Raw genomic sequence first — 17,653 nt, 5'->3', positions numbered from 1 at the left:
CATTGCATGACTATTAACAGAGTGTAAAAACAGATTTCCACTTGCAGGGATCAATAAAGTTTCATCTTCTTCAAGACAAGATCTGTAGGCGGCAAAACTACGGGGAATATCAAACATTTAGAAAAGAGCGCCGGTGACATCAACATGACTTTCTGAAAAGTTGAAAGATTTTTAACTTGAGCGTTGGAGTGTCCGCATGAAAAAAGTGGAGCGCTCAGAAAAAGGCACTGCGCTTTTTCTCCAGGTGGCCGCCTGCTGCTGCGAACGCTCTCTACATATTGAAAACAGGCAAGGCAGGCAGGCAACGGCTTGGTGCTGACCAATAGGGAGCCCCAGAACACTGACAAACTTTAAACTAAAGCAGCGGCCCAAAATGTTAAAATTGTGCAATGACAGCGGGAAACTTCCCAAGGGGACCAGTGTTAAGCGGGTTGGCGGTCCCCCAATTGATTTTTGCCTAGGGCCCCAACAGACTCTAGAATCTCCACTGACTCTGCTTCGTCTGCCATCTTGGATTTCCACAGCATCTTTCTTGCATCATGTCCTGCCTCCTAAGAGAATGACGTGCATGTTGATCCCAACGGTTGCGTGCATTCCCTGTATGGTCGTTCTCACATCAGCTCACTCGGACTTCATGCGGAAAAAAACATCAGGAGGTTCACACGACAAGCTCTGGATAAAGTACGTCTAAAACATGTGGCTTTTTTCCATCATACATGCAGTTCAACTTCGAAATCTTTAGAAGTTTTTTGCAAGTGTGAACAAGACTTCAATCTGTTTCTGTTGTGTGGTGTTAATTTCTTCCTCAGAAACCGACACACTGACAGCAACATCACACATTTTAAATGCTTAATTGTAAAAATGTGTCTTATTCCTGATGGCAACATTCACCAAAAATCGCTTTAAAAGTTGTATTTTTGTCTAAGTAATTTAACCTGAGCTCAGGCTCCTCTCTCCAGGCTCCTGTTTGTGTGCCCTGCATGCAGAGTAACACAGAATTCTCCAACCATTCCTCCATTCTCAAGTTGTTCAAGTGATTAACAGGCTCCTTTTATTCCTCCTGCATTAGCCCAGTTCACTCTGACCCCACAAAAAACTGCATACTTCCTTTTCCTCGGGCGGTCTGGGCCTGTGTGGGGAAGGCTGAGGGGGGGGGGACAGGGGGGACAAAGAGACCGGGGAGGAGATTAGAGATACTAAGATGCACATGTAAAACCCGGCTGCATTCATTTCTGCCCTCCTGGTACCTTTGTGAAACCTGACCTAGATTGAAGAAAAGGCCAAACTCCAGGAGCTCCGGGTCCGACGGAGAACAGGCTGTTCCCTTTCATCAGCTCATTCAAGATGGCCGTGCACAAAGAGGATCGCACTGTGCCAGGGAATCGGTCACAAGGCTGAGTGTGTCACAGTCTCAGGAAGGAAATCACTGCTCTTATTCTGCTGCACGTTTGTTGTGCAGGGTAATTCAGAAACACCTCAGAGTTCCTGCAGAGTTCATGGAATGGATGAACAATCAAAGACACAACAAGCCCTTAAAATATTTTTAAAAACAAGCTGCTTCACACCTCACAACATGTGAGAATTTAGGGGTAAAAGGGTCGAGAAAAAAGCCCAGAGCGGTAACTCGAGCTGCCAGTTGCTCAGAGTTGGCTCGGCTCGGGCGCTCCTCACTGGGGAAGGATTGGGAGCGGGATGTTTTTCCATCTTTTCAGTGATTACCAAGTGGAGCAGGCACGGTGCACTCATGGGAACTGAAAACGCCTCTCACACTGGCACCCATGATTCCCAGTGAGGAAAAACATCTGTAGCATTCCGACAGTTTTCCAGGCTGAGCAGGAATGTGTGTCCTCATCCAAAGTTTTAATGTCGTCTCACAATATCACAATAAACCCAGCTCATCATGAGCATCGTCTTCACACCCGGGATGACCTCATTTCTAAATACAACAAAGAACAGCACCACAAATGTTCAGCAGGTTCCTTTAAAACACCCCCTGATTTAGAAAAAAATAAAAAAAATCATCTTTAAAGAACACTAGTTTTCAAGCTAACTTCCCTTGGCACTTTGTATCTGCAGTAGGAGAGCATTACATGAGGCTGGCCAAGCAACACACTCCGAGCTCTTCTATGAACAGAACTTAGCTTGGTCAGCGTGAGAGTGCAGCTCAGTACAGAGTAAAGGTGCAGATAGCTTCTCTCCACATTAAGACACAAAACAACAGTTAACTAAACCAAGCAGGATGACTGCGTTTGCACCTAAGTATTTGTGTGCAAGCTGTTGAGACGGTGCAGATGATTACCTGTGATTGACAACTTTCTGCCATGGGAACCTGAAAAAGTCCTGCACAACTTTCAATTGTACTACAAGACACTCTGAAGATTTGGTTGTACATTTTTTAAAGTGTGAAGATATTTTTTGGGGGGTATCAGGAATGAGCATCCCAAACATCAGGGTTACCCTGAATTATGGGACCTCCACTAACAGGATATGACTTTAACATCTAGAGCCTAAAAGTCATGCCTGTCTTGTTCGTTCCCTAACTTTATCCTAGTATGAATTACATCTATGTTGCACTTAGGCTTTATATGCAATTTTTCACACTTAAATGTAATAGAAATCAAGTCTATCCTCTGAAAATAACTCTGAGTCATGACTGTCTACAATGGGTGTAACACCTGAGTCCCACTGTCTGTGATGCTTTCAGAGTTTTCAGAGTCCTATCTTCAGTTTGTTTACATCGCCGGGACGGCCGGCTGACTCCTCCCCTCTTGTATAAAAGTTGTTTAATAGAGGGACTAGAGAAAAGAAGAATAACATACTGTACTCACTGTTTAACTGTGTTTCTAGATCACGCTCATTTCAGGTAAATTTACATGCATTGTGAAGATACGAGCATAATAAAGATCGCTAGCATTAGCATGCTAACACAACAATGCAGCGCAAGTTGTTTTGGTTTCATGCTGGTGCTCAAGAGCGACATCTACTGGATCAAAAAATCCAGCCTTTAAATAAAGCCTTTAAGTTGTCTAACTAGAATGAAAACACATCTAAAAATATTCACTAAAATCCTTAAAAGCAGTGAAGCCCTGCACCAAAGCGTCGTGGAGTTTATCCAGATGACCTCGGGAGAGTTTGAAGCTTTGACACATTAAACAGTCAAACAGGATGTTGGCGTGCAGGATTAACAGCAGCCCTCACATTGTTGTGTTTCTGATTTTCTCACAGCTGAACTTGAGGCCTCTTGAGCGTCTTGTGTTGCCATCATGTGTACTAAATCACAAGCTCCATCGCCCCGGGTCATTTTCTACCACACTATTTTATCCCCTATGTTATTCCTGCTTCCCCCCGCAACACAGGCCCACTTCCCCCGTTTCCTGTTCTCGGCCCCCTAAATTGATCCTCAGACATATTGTTGGGGCCCGCTGACCTGTAAAACACAGTCAATGCATCAGAGGCTTCGCTGGCTCTTCAGGAAATTAAAGACGTGTTATTGAACGGTGCATGAATGCTGGAAGTGACCCGATATGTTCCACATCTTCTGACACAAACACACTTTAAGAAACATTTCAACTAAAGATTATACTTCAGTCAGGTTGATGTAAATCTTCTTTCCTCTTTAATCAACAAACATTTCATCTAAAGGTTTCAGTTTTAAACACGGGACCAGCTTCTTAGCCGCTCTGTCACACATTCAAAGTAATAAAGGAAAGCTCTGGTGGTCCGTCAGCCTCGTATTGATCTTTGACTGATTGTCTGTGAGACACAGACAGTGGCTTCAGAGGAGGAAGAGATTAAGATTAAGAGACACTAAGGATGAGTAACCTGAAACGTTAGAGCTAGGGTGGGGGGCTCCGGACATCAGGCATCATTTACATTCAGAAAACCTCCAGTTTAGTTCTGGGATCTTTTATATTAAATACTTATTTTACAGATTTGGGGGTTAAGGGAAGAATGTGCGACTTTGTGATCCAGTAGATGTCGTTCTCGAGCTCCAGCATGAAACCAAAACAAACTGCTGTTTGGCCACATCTCCTCCATACTGAAACCTCTGCTCTCCTCCACTAGCATTCGCACGCAGATTAGCACAAGCGGCGGACAAAATTGTACTTTGCTCGAGCTGCGATCACCTGTGTCCTGCATTGTTGTGTTAGCATGCTAATGTTAGTGCTCTTAATTAGCTCGTAGCTTCACATTTCCTGTGGTCTGCATTGTTTTGTTAGCATGCTAATGTTAGCGCTCTTTAGTTAGCTTGTAGCTTCACATTGCATGTAAACTAACACAGAATGAGCGTGATCTAAAAACTCTTACTAACATCCAAATAATCAGTGAGTATGTTCTTCTTCTTCTCTCTAGTCCTTCACTAAAACAGCTTTTATACACAAGGGGAGGAGCCGGCCATCCCGTCCATGTAAACACGGCTCTGACAACAACACAGCCAGCGGGACTCGAGCTTCTCCCTCATTGTAGACAGTCATGACTCAGAGACACATTTACACAGGATAGACTGGATTTCTGATTTATTTATGTGGGACATGTCTCACATGAATTCCTTTAAAATACCAAAAAGATATCAGGTAGAGTTCTTCATCCTGACGTAGACCGTCAAAAGGTGTCAGAATAACTAGATCGGGAAAAATGTGAACATTTGTGGTATGTGGAGCGTGGTGAGTCGACTATTGTCACTATTTCCCCCCCACCAGTCTTTCCTTTTGTTCTTTACTTTGTGTTTCTTGTCATGTATTTCTCTGTTTAAACCGAGCTAACATAATTTTCACCAATGCATAAAGAATGGTAATGACCTGTATAAAACTCAGCAACAGAAGTCAACATAAAACTCAGATCCTGGTTCCTAAATCCCATCTTTGTATTTCTTGTATAAAGTATTGAGTGTCTGCGTTATTCACACTTTCATTTAGCTCCTGCAGAGAGGAGACAGACAGGCCGGCCTGGTGGGACCCAGGAGAGCTCAGACACAACAATGAGCTTCTTTATTACAGACTGACAGTGAAGGCGGCGGGGGGAACACCCTGTGGACTGCTCATACTTATCAGCACATAGGTCTGCTGCTGGAGACACATTAAAATAACCTCCATCGCACACACAGAGAGTGTCTGCATGCTCGGTGCCAAGACGGGAGCTCGTGTTTCAACCAAACAGTTATTAACACAAACGACAGGCTTAATGTGACGATGAGCTGAGGCTACATGTGTGTCAGATAAACAGAGACAACGTTAGCCCGAAGACATGAGCTGGTCTGAGATCCGAGCGCTTCAAAGTGTTGGCCGATGAACCAATGGAGACGAGCGAGACGAGCGAGGACTTCCCCGTCTTCATCGGCAGCTGCTTCTTTGCAGATTTCGATTTCAAACCATTTAAAACATCAAAGGGCTCCTCAGAACAATTAATAAGCATTATTATGAAGTAGACGTGATGTCACCCATTGGTTTTTGGTCTACGCTCTTCAAGGCATTGAGTTTCGCGTTTAAGCCATCGCCATCTTGGTCATTTGGACCCGAATTGACCAAATTTGGACGAGAGGGTGGAGCTGAGAAGAAGCGAAGCAAGCAGTAAGTCATGAACTAATGCGAGTACTAGCTTGGTTAGCACGCGCATCATATCTTTACTGCATCTGTCGTTATAGTTGTGATGCTAGGCTTGAAACAAAATGTACTTCATGAAAAATGGACGGCCGACTCCAAACAAGGCAGTTTTTTGGGTCACCCTTGTCCTGACTTGTCAATCCCTTGTAGACCAGTTGAAATCCTCCACAGCTTTATTGCTATTTGACTCTAAATGGAAGCGTAACTTACCAAACAAACAAAAAGAGGCCTGAAATTTGGCACTTTTCCAACACAATCTTGGATTTGTCTGACCCAGAACCGACCATATAAGGACAAAGGGGAGGAGGTGCAAGGGATTCATGTAGATCTTACAGTAGCTTCGTGAGCAAGATGCATCCTTTTTTTTGCTACCTAAAATCAGGATTTAAATGAGCAATATGTAACTCTGACACCTGTGTTTAAAATGAGTAATAATAATAATGATACATTTTATTTATAAGCGCCTTTCAAGACACACAAGGACACTGTACAACAATCAACATTTAAAAAACAACGATGGATAAAAACAGCATACAATAAAATAAATGAAATGTAGGACAGTGTAATTGCAGTTAAAATGTTAGAGTGAGTAGGTGATCTTGAAAAGATGGGTTTTGAGTCTGGATTTGAAGATGGGGAGAGAGTCAATGTTGCGAATGTCAGGTACTGAGTACTGCAGTCTAAATTCTAAACATCATAGAGAGCTGTCTCCCCCCGCCCCCTCCTCTCTAGAGTCCATGCTCACTCAGGTCACCATGTGGTGGACACTGAAGCTTCAGTGTTTATCCAGCTCTGCATCGGTCTGTAAACCTTTCTGTGTTCTAACCTCTCTCCATTTTTCAAAAGCATCTCCAATATTGATCCTAGTTTGAGCACGTTTCTGCTCGTGGAGCTTATTAGAAACATGCAGAGGCTTTTTAGGTCGGGTACAATCACTTCTTTCTGAACCAGTTCTCTTGCCCGCTTCCATCACTGCAACACCTGTTGGTTTGACCTGATAACTGCTCTCATATCTGGCAAACCGAGGGGCATCCAAAACGGCCGTGTGGGTGTGTCTTAAAACCGCCTACCTTCTCTGGTCCAAACAAATCCAGATCATTCAGGACCAGAATCTAAAGTTAGAAGAAGGACATACTGGCTGCTGCATTGTTGTCAGCACTTCAACATAGCATGTTTCCTTAATGTCTGATCATATAGTAAGCTCACTTTATGGTTTTATCATATAGTAAGCTCACTTTATGGTTTTACTGGTTGGACCTTTAACAAATTTTAAGTACTTAAAAAAATCACAGCCCACCCTTCAGGGTGATTTTTAGAACAAGTGAACACCAAATGAGACATTTGTCAGCTTGCTGTGTTGATGACTTGTCAATCACAGGTAGCCCCGCCCCAAATCCTTCCTTACTTTCTGATCATGCATCTCTAAGTTGGAGCATAACTTACAGAATAAACAAAAAGAAGCCCATGAATAAGGTATTCAGGGAATCATCGTCTTGGCTTTTTGAACCCAGAAGTGACCATGTGGTGATCTCAGTTAGCACTTAGACAAGACTGACGGTGCGTTTAAATTAGATTAGTCTGCACAGAAGCTCATTAACAGTTCAGTCCTTCATTCAAACGTCAACATGAGCCATGACACGGACACACATGTCCTCTGCAGACCGACCGCCATCAGCTGCTGCCCTCACTGCCGACCACCTGCTCGTCGTTTCTACACTTCCTGTTGCAGGACATCAGAGTCACTTAGAGGAATCATTCAAAGTGTAAACTGTAAACGTGCTGCACTCTCCAAAACAGAGACGGCAGTCGGTGTAGAAACCGTAACTGAGACATTTCTCACAACAAAACTCAAGAACTTTTAAAGAGCTGCATTGAAACTGTCCAACATCAGCCTCTTACGTTTACTACTTTAACTAGTATTTTAGTAGAGAGAGGGATTTTGATGTAAAAAAAAAAAAGCAGGAACAATGAAAGAAGCTAACGTGTCCTATCTGCTGACGCTTTAAAGGCCACATGTTAATTTTACTGGTCATGCATGCTTCAGACCGCTCAGCCTGTGAGTACACGTTGTTCTCTGCGGCTCTTGAGGAGCGTTTGATCGTAGACAGAAACCTGAATTAAACCAGGAGATGGAGTTTTAAAGGCGTGGTCGGGTCTGGCAAAGAGACATTGTTGGGGATTGGAAATGTAGGATGGTAAATGGTAGATGGGCTTGAGCTTGTATATTTTTTTTCTAATCCCCATCTGACAGCACTCATTCTCGTTGCCCTGCTGAACATCGGGTGGAGCCCCCCCCCCCCAATTGATTTTTGCCTAGCACCCCAACGGACTCTAGAATCACCACTGATTGTGACAAACCTTCTAGAGACCAAATCCTACACATGAATGTCTCTGGATGGAGACAGGTGATGTGGAACAGCATCCAAAACAACAACAAAAACAATGTGTGTGTGTGTGTGTGTGTGTGTGTGTGTGTGTGTGTGTGTGTGTGTGTGTGTGTGTGTGTGTGTGTGTGTGTGTGTCAGGGACAGTCCAGAGGTCGGTAAGATGACACCGCAGCCTGTTTTCCCTCTTTGGTTCACAGACTTTCATAGAAAAACCAGAGTCTCTCTTTTAACGGTGCACAGACAGAAAGCAGCAGCTGCACGACTCACCACTCGAGCAGTCGGAGCCCCCCCAGCCCGGCTCACACTGGCAGGTGTTGGGGGCCATGCAGCGGCCATGAACGCAGCTCTCTTCACAGTGAGCTGGAGGAAGAGACAGGAAGACACGGATCAGGACAGACACACACAACTTTTAAACATTTACATCTGCATTTCAGCGACTCAACACTCTGCTTTCTTTTTTGTTTGAAACTTGTCCTACTTTAGATTTCCATGTGACCACTTTGTTAAGAGCGTGTCAGTCAGGTCAGAAACAATCTTTCCCTCCGGCTCTTAAAATCTGAGCAGCACGGTTTAATCAGATTTTTAAAAGTTGTGTTTTCCTCGTTAAGACGACCCCGATGAGGACGGTTGACGACCCTGATGACCTCCTTCACTGCCGTCTTCATTTATGATCTATATGTTGAGGGTTTAAAACATCAAAGCAGACAGATTTTCAGTCCTCTGAACTTGTCTTAAGCGTGACTGCAAATGGAAAAAGGTTTCTTCTCGGAGGTCTCAGGTTTGGTTTGTCTACAAAGACTGTTGAGGGTTTTTTTAACAGGGGCATCGTTTCAAAGTGTTCCTGCAGGTGAGATCATCCGCGCTCAACCAAAAGCAACTCAACAATGTTCAACTTCAACTTTATTATTATCTTGAAGGAAATTAGATCTGCAGGCAACACGACACAACAGGAACACAAAAGACTAAATCAGAAATACAGACGGGCAGAAAATCCAAAGCTCGAGTGAGAAACAGGAACTTCAACCACACCGACGAGAGGACTAGAAATCTGTCTGTAAAGACGCAGAAACGTTTGATTACAAACAGCTTATATCATGCTCATGACAGGACCATGCCATCATCTCAAAAGTCTGGATTTATCACTTTAAATAAGAACAATTAAAAACAGCTTCTCTGTGCAGAGGACACTTGTCACATAGATGTGCAATGACCGGCAAATTTATCGTTATCATTGTAGGAGCATTGCTAATAAATGGATCTCAAAAGTATGGATTTATCCCAAAAAGGTAAGAAAAATTATGTCCTGTTAACGAGCCATGCTTTCTCACTCAGCATGCAAACATTTGACCTGCTGGAGGGAGGCCTGAAAGTAGCCACAGGTCAGATTTGAACCCGGGCGGCCCGCTCTCCAAGACGCTAGGATACCGTTGGCCCAGATTTAGGGGCTTGTTGAGGTATTTCCTAAAACATGAGGCAGGCAAAGAAGCTGTGAGGTAAAGACACTCTTTATACAATGTTACAATTCTCTTAGCAGAATATACATATATTATTTCATCTAAATGATCACACTTTTTAATGTAAATACTGTAAAAACTACCTCATGTTTACTTCAGCATCTTTGCACTACTCACCACTGCACTATTATCTTATATCATCCTATTTAGCCTAGTACATATTAGTCTTTGCTCATTTGTTTATTTTTGTGTTTATTGTTGATATTTAATATTATACCTTTGTACAAAGAGAGCACAGTTTAGCAAAGTAAAATTCCTTGTGTGTTTAAGCATACCTGGCCAATAAAGCTGATTCTGATTCTGATTGAATCTTTGTTTATTCATCACACATCACCGTTCAGTTATCACACTACCTAACTATATTATCGATTATTCTTCTCATATCGGTTTCCTGTCACTTTCCAGACATACACAGTACCTGTGTTTTGTGCTGCTACAGTGTCGACCTCACTCTGCACACATGAGGTTACTGTCCGTCCACCCCCTCCTTGTCAGTAGCCAACAGGCGCTAACAGGTGTGAAGCCACAACTGTTGTTGCTCAACGTCAGTAAAAGAAAGTATTATGCTCACACACCGCCTGCTGCCGTGACGAGGAGGTGGTCGCTGATAAAAACTCAGAATGTGTGAGCACTTCACAGTATCCAGGCAGGAGCTGTAGAAGTTCAGAGAGGGATTCATTTTGGTGTGAAAAGACTCTGTTGTATAAGGAGGGATCACATGGTGCTCCGAGCGTCTCACAGATACTGCAGGAGACAGATCGCACGCTCAACGGATTATTTGGGTGGTTAAATTTGGACCTCTTTCAGAGGATGCAGTCAGATTGCCTGCCACACATAATAAGAAATACTGTGAAGCCTTTCATAACCAAGGCTTATTTATTTATTTCTAAATGAAAAGACAGATGAAGCCACACAAAGCTTCTAATGTTGGAGTTATTTAAGAGTCATTCCTGACTTACTTACATTCACCTTGGTTTGTTTTCTTAAAGAACTTTGGGGTCTAACTAACTAAAAGATGTATTCAGGCTGTAACGCCTGCAGCAGGTAAACAGGCTGTAACGCCTGCAGCAGGTAAACAGACTGTAACGTCTGCAGCAGGTAAACGGACTGTAACGCCTGCAGCAGGTAAACAGACTGTAACGTCTGCAGCAGGAAAACAGACTGTAACGTCTGCAGCAGGTAAACAGACTGTAACGTCTGCAGCAGGTAAACAGGCTGTAACGTCTGCAGCAGGTAAACAGGCTGTAACGCCTGCAGCATGGAAACAGACTGTAACGCCTGCAGCAGGTAAACAGGCTGTAACGTCTGCAGCAGGTAAACAGGCTGTAACGCCTGCAGCAGGTAAACAGGCTGTAACGTCTGCAGCAGGTAAACAGACTGTAACGCCTGCAGCAGGTAAACAGGCTGTAACGCCTGCAGCATGGAAACAGACTGTAACGCCTGCAGCAGGTAAACAGACTGTAACGCCTGCAGCAGGTAAACAGACTGTAACGCCTGCAGCAGGTAAACAGACTGTAACGTCTGCAGCAGGTAAACAGACTGTAACGCCTGCAGCAGGTAAACAGACTGTAACGCCTGCAGCAGGTAAACAGACTGTAACGCCTGCAGCAGGTAAACAGGCTCCGGTTGTTATTCTAAGTGTGACATCATCACAGAAAGGATCCCTGCAGAGAGAGAGTTTTTTGTTATCCAGAAACAGCTGTTACATCTCTCTCTCTCATGTGACCATGACTTCCAGTCTCTGAGATACTCACGGGCACAGATCTCTCCGTTCTCGAAGAAGCCCGGGCAGCACTGAGACTTCCGCCGGTACATCGTCTTCTCTCCTCTTCGGTACGCCGTCCGATAGCTCACCCTGCACGCACACAGGAAGTGATGTCAGAGCTCAGACATGACATGCAGGAGAGTATTGCTATGTTATATGATCACAGTGTTGTTGCAGTGTGATTATTTCATTAAGTGTTATAAAGATCAGTTCAGGAATGTGTTAATGCATCGTTGTTGTAACTGTATATGAACTAAAGTGTTACTTCAGCTGATCTCTCCTCTCAGTGTGACACTAAAGAAGCAGCTAATGCAGAGCCGATAGCATCGACTGTACACAGTTTAAAAGTTCATCATGACTGAGCGATGCATGTGGCCTCTTTGAAGTCTAACAAACTGAATGAATCATCGAAGGCTTTAATTTATGGAAATATACGTTAGAACAATTGTTTCTTTTTAATTTTAATCTTATAACAATTATTCAATACCTTTATGTAAATTATTACATTTGATACTTTTTTGGGGGCTGGAAGTTTTCTGAACATGTCAAAGCTTTAGATTAAAGTTAGAGTGTTTTTATTCAATGGGACCACCAGCGCTGTCGGGGTCGACTCGAGGAGATTAATGTGCAGTCGAGAGGTGGTGCAAATTCAAGGACATTTATACAAGACAAATTAAAAAGAAAATGTGAGCGGGTTCTTCTAGTGCACAGACCTGAGTCTGTTTACAGAGGCAGCTCAACACTCACAGACTGTGATTGGCTGAAACGTGTTACCTTCAGGGCGCTCACCTTTAAAAACAGGGGACACACCTGTCTGTAAAATGACTTATTAATGAAACCCAAACCTTAATGAATGTGTAACCACAGATTACTTCATCGTATTTTTAAAATCTCAGGTTTCAGCTCTGACGTCGATTAATCCTTTAAGTGAGAGATGAGGAAGGAAGGAAGTTAACAGGCATAAAATCAGAGGAAGGGTCCTTTAAAAAACAACTCCTCTTCATCAGCCTCAGGTGGGAATGATATGTGTTCTCCCCTGAATGTGTCCTCACCTTTGTATGTTCACTTGGACCTGTGTGTGTGTGGACTTCAGTTGGTGGTCTGGGAAAGTGCGTGTGCGTGTGTGTGTGTGTGTGTGTGTGTGTGTGTGTGTGTGTGTGTGTGTGTGTGTGTGTGCGTATGTGGGTATGCATGTGTGTGTCCTCACCTGTGTCTGGTGCACTTGAACCAGTTGAGGATGTCGGTGCAGCTGGTGTAATAGATCTGATCGTAGGGATGAGCGTACGACTCCTGCACCGTCACCGAGTAACTGAAAACATACAAAGAGAGAAAATCAGACTGAGAAGAGTGAGTTTAAAGAAGAAACGTTCATCGGCTGAGGAGAGACAGTGTGTGTGTGTGTGTGTGTGTGTGTGTGTGTGTATACATGACATAACAAAGCACATTGTTGAAGGGGGAGACCCTCACACACCTCCGCTCCGTCTCCAATTAACACCATTTCTGAATGTCAGGATATCATTAAGCTGCTTGAGTGTGTGTGTGTGTGTGTGTGTGTGTGTGTGTGTGTGTGTGTGTGTGTGTGTGTGTGTGTTTAATGCAGGATTAGCCCCTGACTCCCTGTGTGCCACCCCCACATCACTCTGTGTGGCCCTGCCTGTCATCAGTTTGTATTAAAGAAAGATTTTAATGATTGTGTTTCGGAGGGAATTCATAAAAACTTCATGGATGAGGGGGAGGGGGAGGAGGTGGTGACATAGGTACCTTATGACTCCCTTGTGAGCCGGTCTTACCACAGGGTCCTCGGGGGTGTGAGAAAGCCTGACTAGAGTTAACGAGCCTGCTCAGACACGTAACGAGCTCGGATCGTATAAAGCACGTGGCTTACATGCTGCAGAGCAGAGTATAGGAACAGCAGAGCAGCTGCAGGAGAAGCCTGGACATTTAAGTTATATGTTTGTGTTTTAATGCAAAAAAGAAACCACACACACATACATACACATGAAGATACGTAGATTGATCCTCATAACTACACGGAACCACGAATGAGACACAAGACACAAGCTATGCCAATCTCCTTTGTTCGAAGTGGCCTATGTAAATCTACGTGCTCGTCACGGAATAAAACCCTTGAGCTGTGAATCCTCTCTCCTGTCCTGATTCTCTGACCGGAATCATTTTCCATATCTGCCAACCCAACATTTATTTCAGGGGCCGTAAAAGTTTCTCTTCTTTAGATATACAGTTTGTGATTGTTACTGTACTTCCTAAGACTGCAGTGAAACAACTACAACACTCATATTTACAGTTTTATTTTTTGTTGCTTGAATGCAACGTGCAATGCAGCCAGGAGTGTCTGAAAGCAACAGAGCTCAACAGTGAGGTTCCTCCAGTAAAGATCACGTTCATGTTCTCCATAGTGGATTTGATGGTTAGCTATAATGTCATAACCATCCCAGGCAGACTGACCACCAGGCTACCTAAACTTCTCTTTTATTGATATTTTAAAGGCCACATATGATGAAACACACACTTCACCATGTTTCTGTTACTCTTATGTGTCCCTGGTCTGTCTACAAACCCCCCAATGATGAGAAAAGTCCATCCTCTCCGTCTTTTGCCTGCTCCACTTTTCAGAAAATGTGTGCTCAAACAGGCCGTTTGGAGATTTTCCCTTCATGACATCACAAAGGGCAGTAACCCCTCCCCCAGGTGGGTGACACTCCCACAGCGAGGTGTTTGTTCTGCCCTCTGAGTCTGCCTTCTCACTGTAAACAATAGGACATGGAGCAAGAGAGCCTGAGTACATCCAAGCCCTTCAAGAGAGGGGGCGTGGTCAGACACAGCTCATTTACATATTTAAAGGTACAGACACAGAAACAGCCTGTTCTGAGCAGGGCTGAAATAGAGGGGTTTATAGGCATGATCAAATACAGGATCAGAGTAGATTTAGAACAAAACAAAAAAAAGAGCTCTGAGACTTATTTACACTGGTTGGAGAAGAGGAGGATATAATTGAACATTTTTAAGAGAGGGGGAATACTGCTTTTTAAAAGTTCCCTAAGAGGTCTCTAAAATGGCTGAGCCTGAAAAGTTGAATTATACGGGTTCTGAAAATGTCTGAAAACGGTTTTATTTAAGTTAATTTTTCCATGAAGATATTTTAATTTGGATTCCAAATATAGAAATAAACAGAGACAGTTGATTGGTCACAGCTGATTGTCAGTCTGAGCCGTGGGCCAGAAGAACTCTTAAAAATGTGAAACCAGAAATGAAGACTGATGTTTTTTTCCTTTTTTGAATCATAGCTTTCATTTTATTTTGAAAGTCTGATTACAAAGTTATTCTCAGGTGAGTGGGTTGAATTTATCCCGCCTGATTTTAAAACCTGATTCATACTAATGTGCTGAATCTGCGCTGTGCAGGAGCTTAACCTGCCGTGCACCTCCTCAAAAATGTAATGACCCCTCGAAACCACAAAGACCACAAGCTCTGTGATTGGTCCTCTGGGTAGCATCGTATTTCCTTAATTTACAACATATTGCCGCCGATCAGAAAATTATGCAGAAGGAAGAACGCTACGAGGCAGAATCATCAACTGCTATCAGCTCCATCTCCACATAATACGCTCAGTTTGGGTTGCCATGGTTACCTGAACTCAAACAAGCAGAGAGTGTGGTGATATAGCAAGCATAGAAGTCGGACTGCTAACTAGCGTTTGTAGACGTACAGTACTGCAGAGTTACGCAGACACACCAACGTAACGTTTCAATCTCTCTCTCTCTCTCTCTCTCTGTCGTCGGTCACAGTCGGCGCCGCAGAGCGTGTTTGCAGCTGTTTCTTCAGATTAGTCAGTGAAAGGAATACAGCTGAGAAATCTCCCTCCACGTTTCTTTTTTTACAAGTTGCTTAATGTGTTTCCAAGCTGCTTTTTTGTTCAGAAAATCGGATTAATTTGACTTTTTTAAACACCCCTACATATACCCCCTAATGGCTTTAAAGATCTATCCCCGTAGAACTTCTGTTGTTCCTCCTGTTTACCAACAGAAATGTAAAGATACAGGAATTAGATCCTTTATTAAATAAGTTTAATGCTGCAATCAAACCAGGAGTGCTGCAAAATCATCTGAAGTGTTGATTCCCTCCTGTCTGATGGCTTTTTAAAGCGTCAGTACGTCTTTTTGATACTTAAAACAACGGATTGTCAAGGTTTAAAACACGTGGTATCAGAAAGTATCAAACATTTTTGACAACCTGAGGATATTGAAGAGCGGTAAGACATGATCTATGAAGAGGTGGATGTTTTATCTTTCGGCTCATTTTTCTCCCAGGAACAGAAATAATAAGTAAATTGATTTCCGTTTTGGGACACAGCCCCCCTGATATGAAAAAAGAAAGCATCCTGTGACTGACCTCTCCCAGTGGCTGCAGACGTTCGGGTCCTCCAGGTTGAGGGAGGAAGTGATGCAGGGCAGGAAGCAGAAGGACACAGCCAATAGGACGGTCCTGTGGCAGCGCGGAGACATGCCCATCTCGGACAGAGCGGCTGCACCTGCACACGGGAGAGGAAGAGGAGACACAAGTTTACTGCTGGGTCATGAAGTATCAAGACACAAAACAAAAGTTAATTTCTAATCACTTTCACAAGACATGTGTATTTTAATCTAAATGCAAAGTTGGAAGGAAGTCAGTGTTTGAAAGGCTTTGCTTTGAGCTCCTTAGTCAGTACATCAGGTCAGATTCTTATGAAGCCTTCGTCATATCGAGCACAACACAAATTAAATAAACTTAATAACGCATTTAAGTCTGTAGTTTCTCTCACACACGTCCCTCACAGTGTGAAGTTCTGCCAGGGGGAAGAGAGGGGGTCAGGAGGAGAGATGGGACCTTAATAATGTTTAGTTCATTCGTTTATGTGATGCTTTGTACCAGATTTAGCTAACTACATAATTTCCACATGTTGTCCCCAGGCAGACGATAACATGTTTACAACTTATCCAAGATGGCAGACGAAGGAACAGAGTCCTTTTGCTAAGCTGACAGTTTTTTGCCTTTAAGTCGATGTTTAGTGTAAATACAAGTATTCACATTAACAATGAGAGAGAGTGGAAAAAATCATGCTGTTAAAAAGAGAAAGTATCTGACTCTGTTTTATTACACCCATAAAGACTGTATCAGCTGCTCAGTTCATCCTGATTTCACACAGAAATTCTTAGCAGGCAGCCGGCAGGAGAAAGTCCTGATCATGTGTTTGTGTTCAACATGCCGCTCACACTGAAAATGTTTTCAGTTTAAAATGTTTGTTACATGAATGTGAAAGTAACTTGAAACATTCATGTGGACATGTGGCTGCTGGAGCAGGGGATTGAACCCCCAACCTTCCGGTTGAAAGACCACTAACTCTACCCACTGAGCCACAGCTGCCTGAATAAGTAGGTTTTTATTCTTTCTGATTGCATTGGTCATCAAGGTTGTCAAAATCTTCAAAACATCCAAAAATGTCTACATCATTTTGCACTGAGAGGAAAAAAAAGAGAATGAATCAGTGGCACAGTAACCTTTACATGTCCGGTGTTGTGTTGCTGCATTATTGTTTGATTAAAACAAATATTGGTCATATAATCAACTGGACTCAACACGGTTCAAACCACTAAAACCTCAAACATAAAAAGAGGCAGTTCTCTCTCACACAGCTGAGCTCATTTGTTCAGAACAATGACACGACTTCAGAGTGTTGGTGTTTCTGCAGATCTCTGGTGACATTCAGCTCTTTGAAAACTTCTTATGAAGATTTACAGTAAACTACAGGACAGCAGCTTTACTTTTCTCCTGAAAGGAAACTGAAACAGAAAAGGGAAATGTGAAAATCCACTGTGCATATTTGTAACACATTTCCCCACAGGTTGAGCAGATGTTGTGTGTTTAGAGTTTATGTGTGAGTAACCGTCGGCTGATCACAGACCTTCTCGAGCATCTTGTGGTTTGAAGGAATTAAAAGTCAGAGTTTCTATTGTGAGCAGTGTTTACTGTCTTGACATGTCCTGACATGTGATGTTTCGAGCCAACACGCTCTTCCTCAGACTGAAACACATTCCTGAAAACTTCGAGAAAATTCAGCAGGCTGCCTTTAAAATCTCTCTGAACTCACAGTGTGAGGTTTCCCCAGTTGGGAGGGGAGGCGGGGGTCTCAGGGGGAAAGAAGGACTGAACGAAGCAACCGAGTCTGACGCCATGATGACAGCGTTTGCCTTCACAACAATGCCACATGACATGCAGGGTGTAAACAAAGGAGCGGAGAAGAACATTCTGGCAAACAGAAGCATAATGAAGGAGCTTCAGGAGGAAGCAGAAAACCTGACCCCTTGCCTCCTACATCCAGCCCCCCGTTAG

General features: G+C 43.4%; 1 protein-coding gene across 2 annotated transcripts in view; it reads right to left on the bottom strand.

Moving 5' to 3' along the window:
• megf10 (multiple EGF-like-domains 10) overlaps nucleotides 1–17,653 on the bottom strand; it is a 47,909-nt gene that overhangs the window by 23,550 nt on the left and 6,706 nt on the right. For both annotated transcript variants that reach the window (XM_029280316.2, XM_065965720.1), the window contains exons 2-5: nucleotides 15,677–15,815; nucleotides 12,474–12,575; nucleotides 11,256–11,356; nucleotides 8,255–8,347 (exon numbers count right to left, since the gene is read on the bottom strand). In XM_029280316.2, the coding sequence (XP_029136149.1) occupies nucleotides 8,255–8,347; nucleotides 11,256–11,356; nucleotides 12,474–12,575; nucleotides 15,677–15,795 (415 nt within the window). In that variant the 5' untranslated portion in view covers nucleotides 15,796–15,815. The remainder of the gene's footprint in view (nucleotides 1–8,254; nucleotides 8,348–11,255; nucleotides 11,357–12,473; nucleotides 12,576–15,676; nucleotides 15,816–17,653) is intronic.

Source organism: Labrus bergylta, chromosome 17 (assembly GCF_963930695.1).
Source record: "Labrus bergylta chromosome 17, fLabBer1.1, whole genome shotgun sequence".
NCBI lineage: Eukaryota > Metazoa > Chordata > Actinopteri > Labriformes > Labridae > Labrus > Labrus bergylta.
This window is presented reverse-complemented; position numbering and strand designations above follow the sequence as displayed.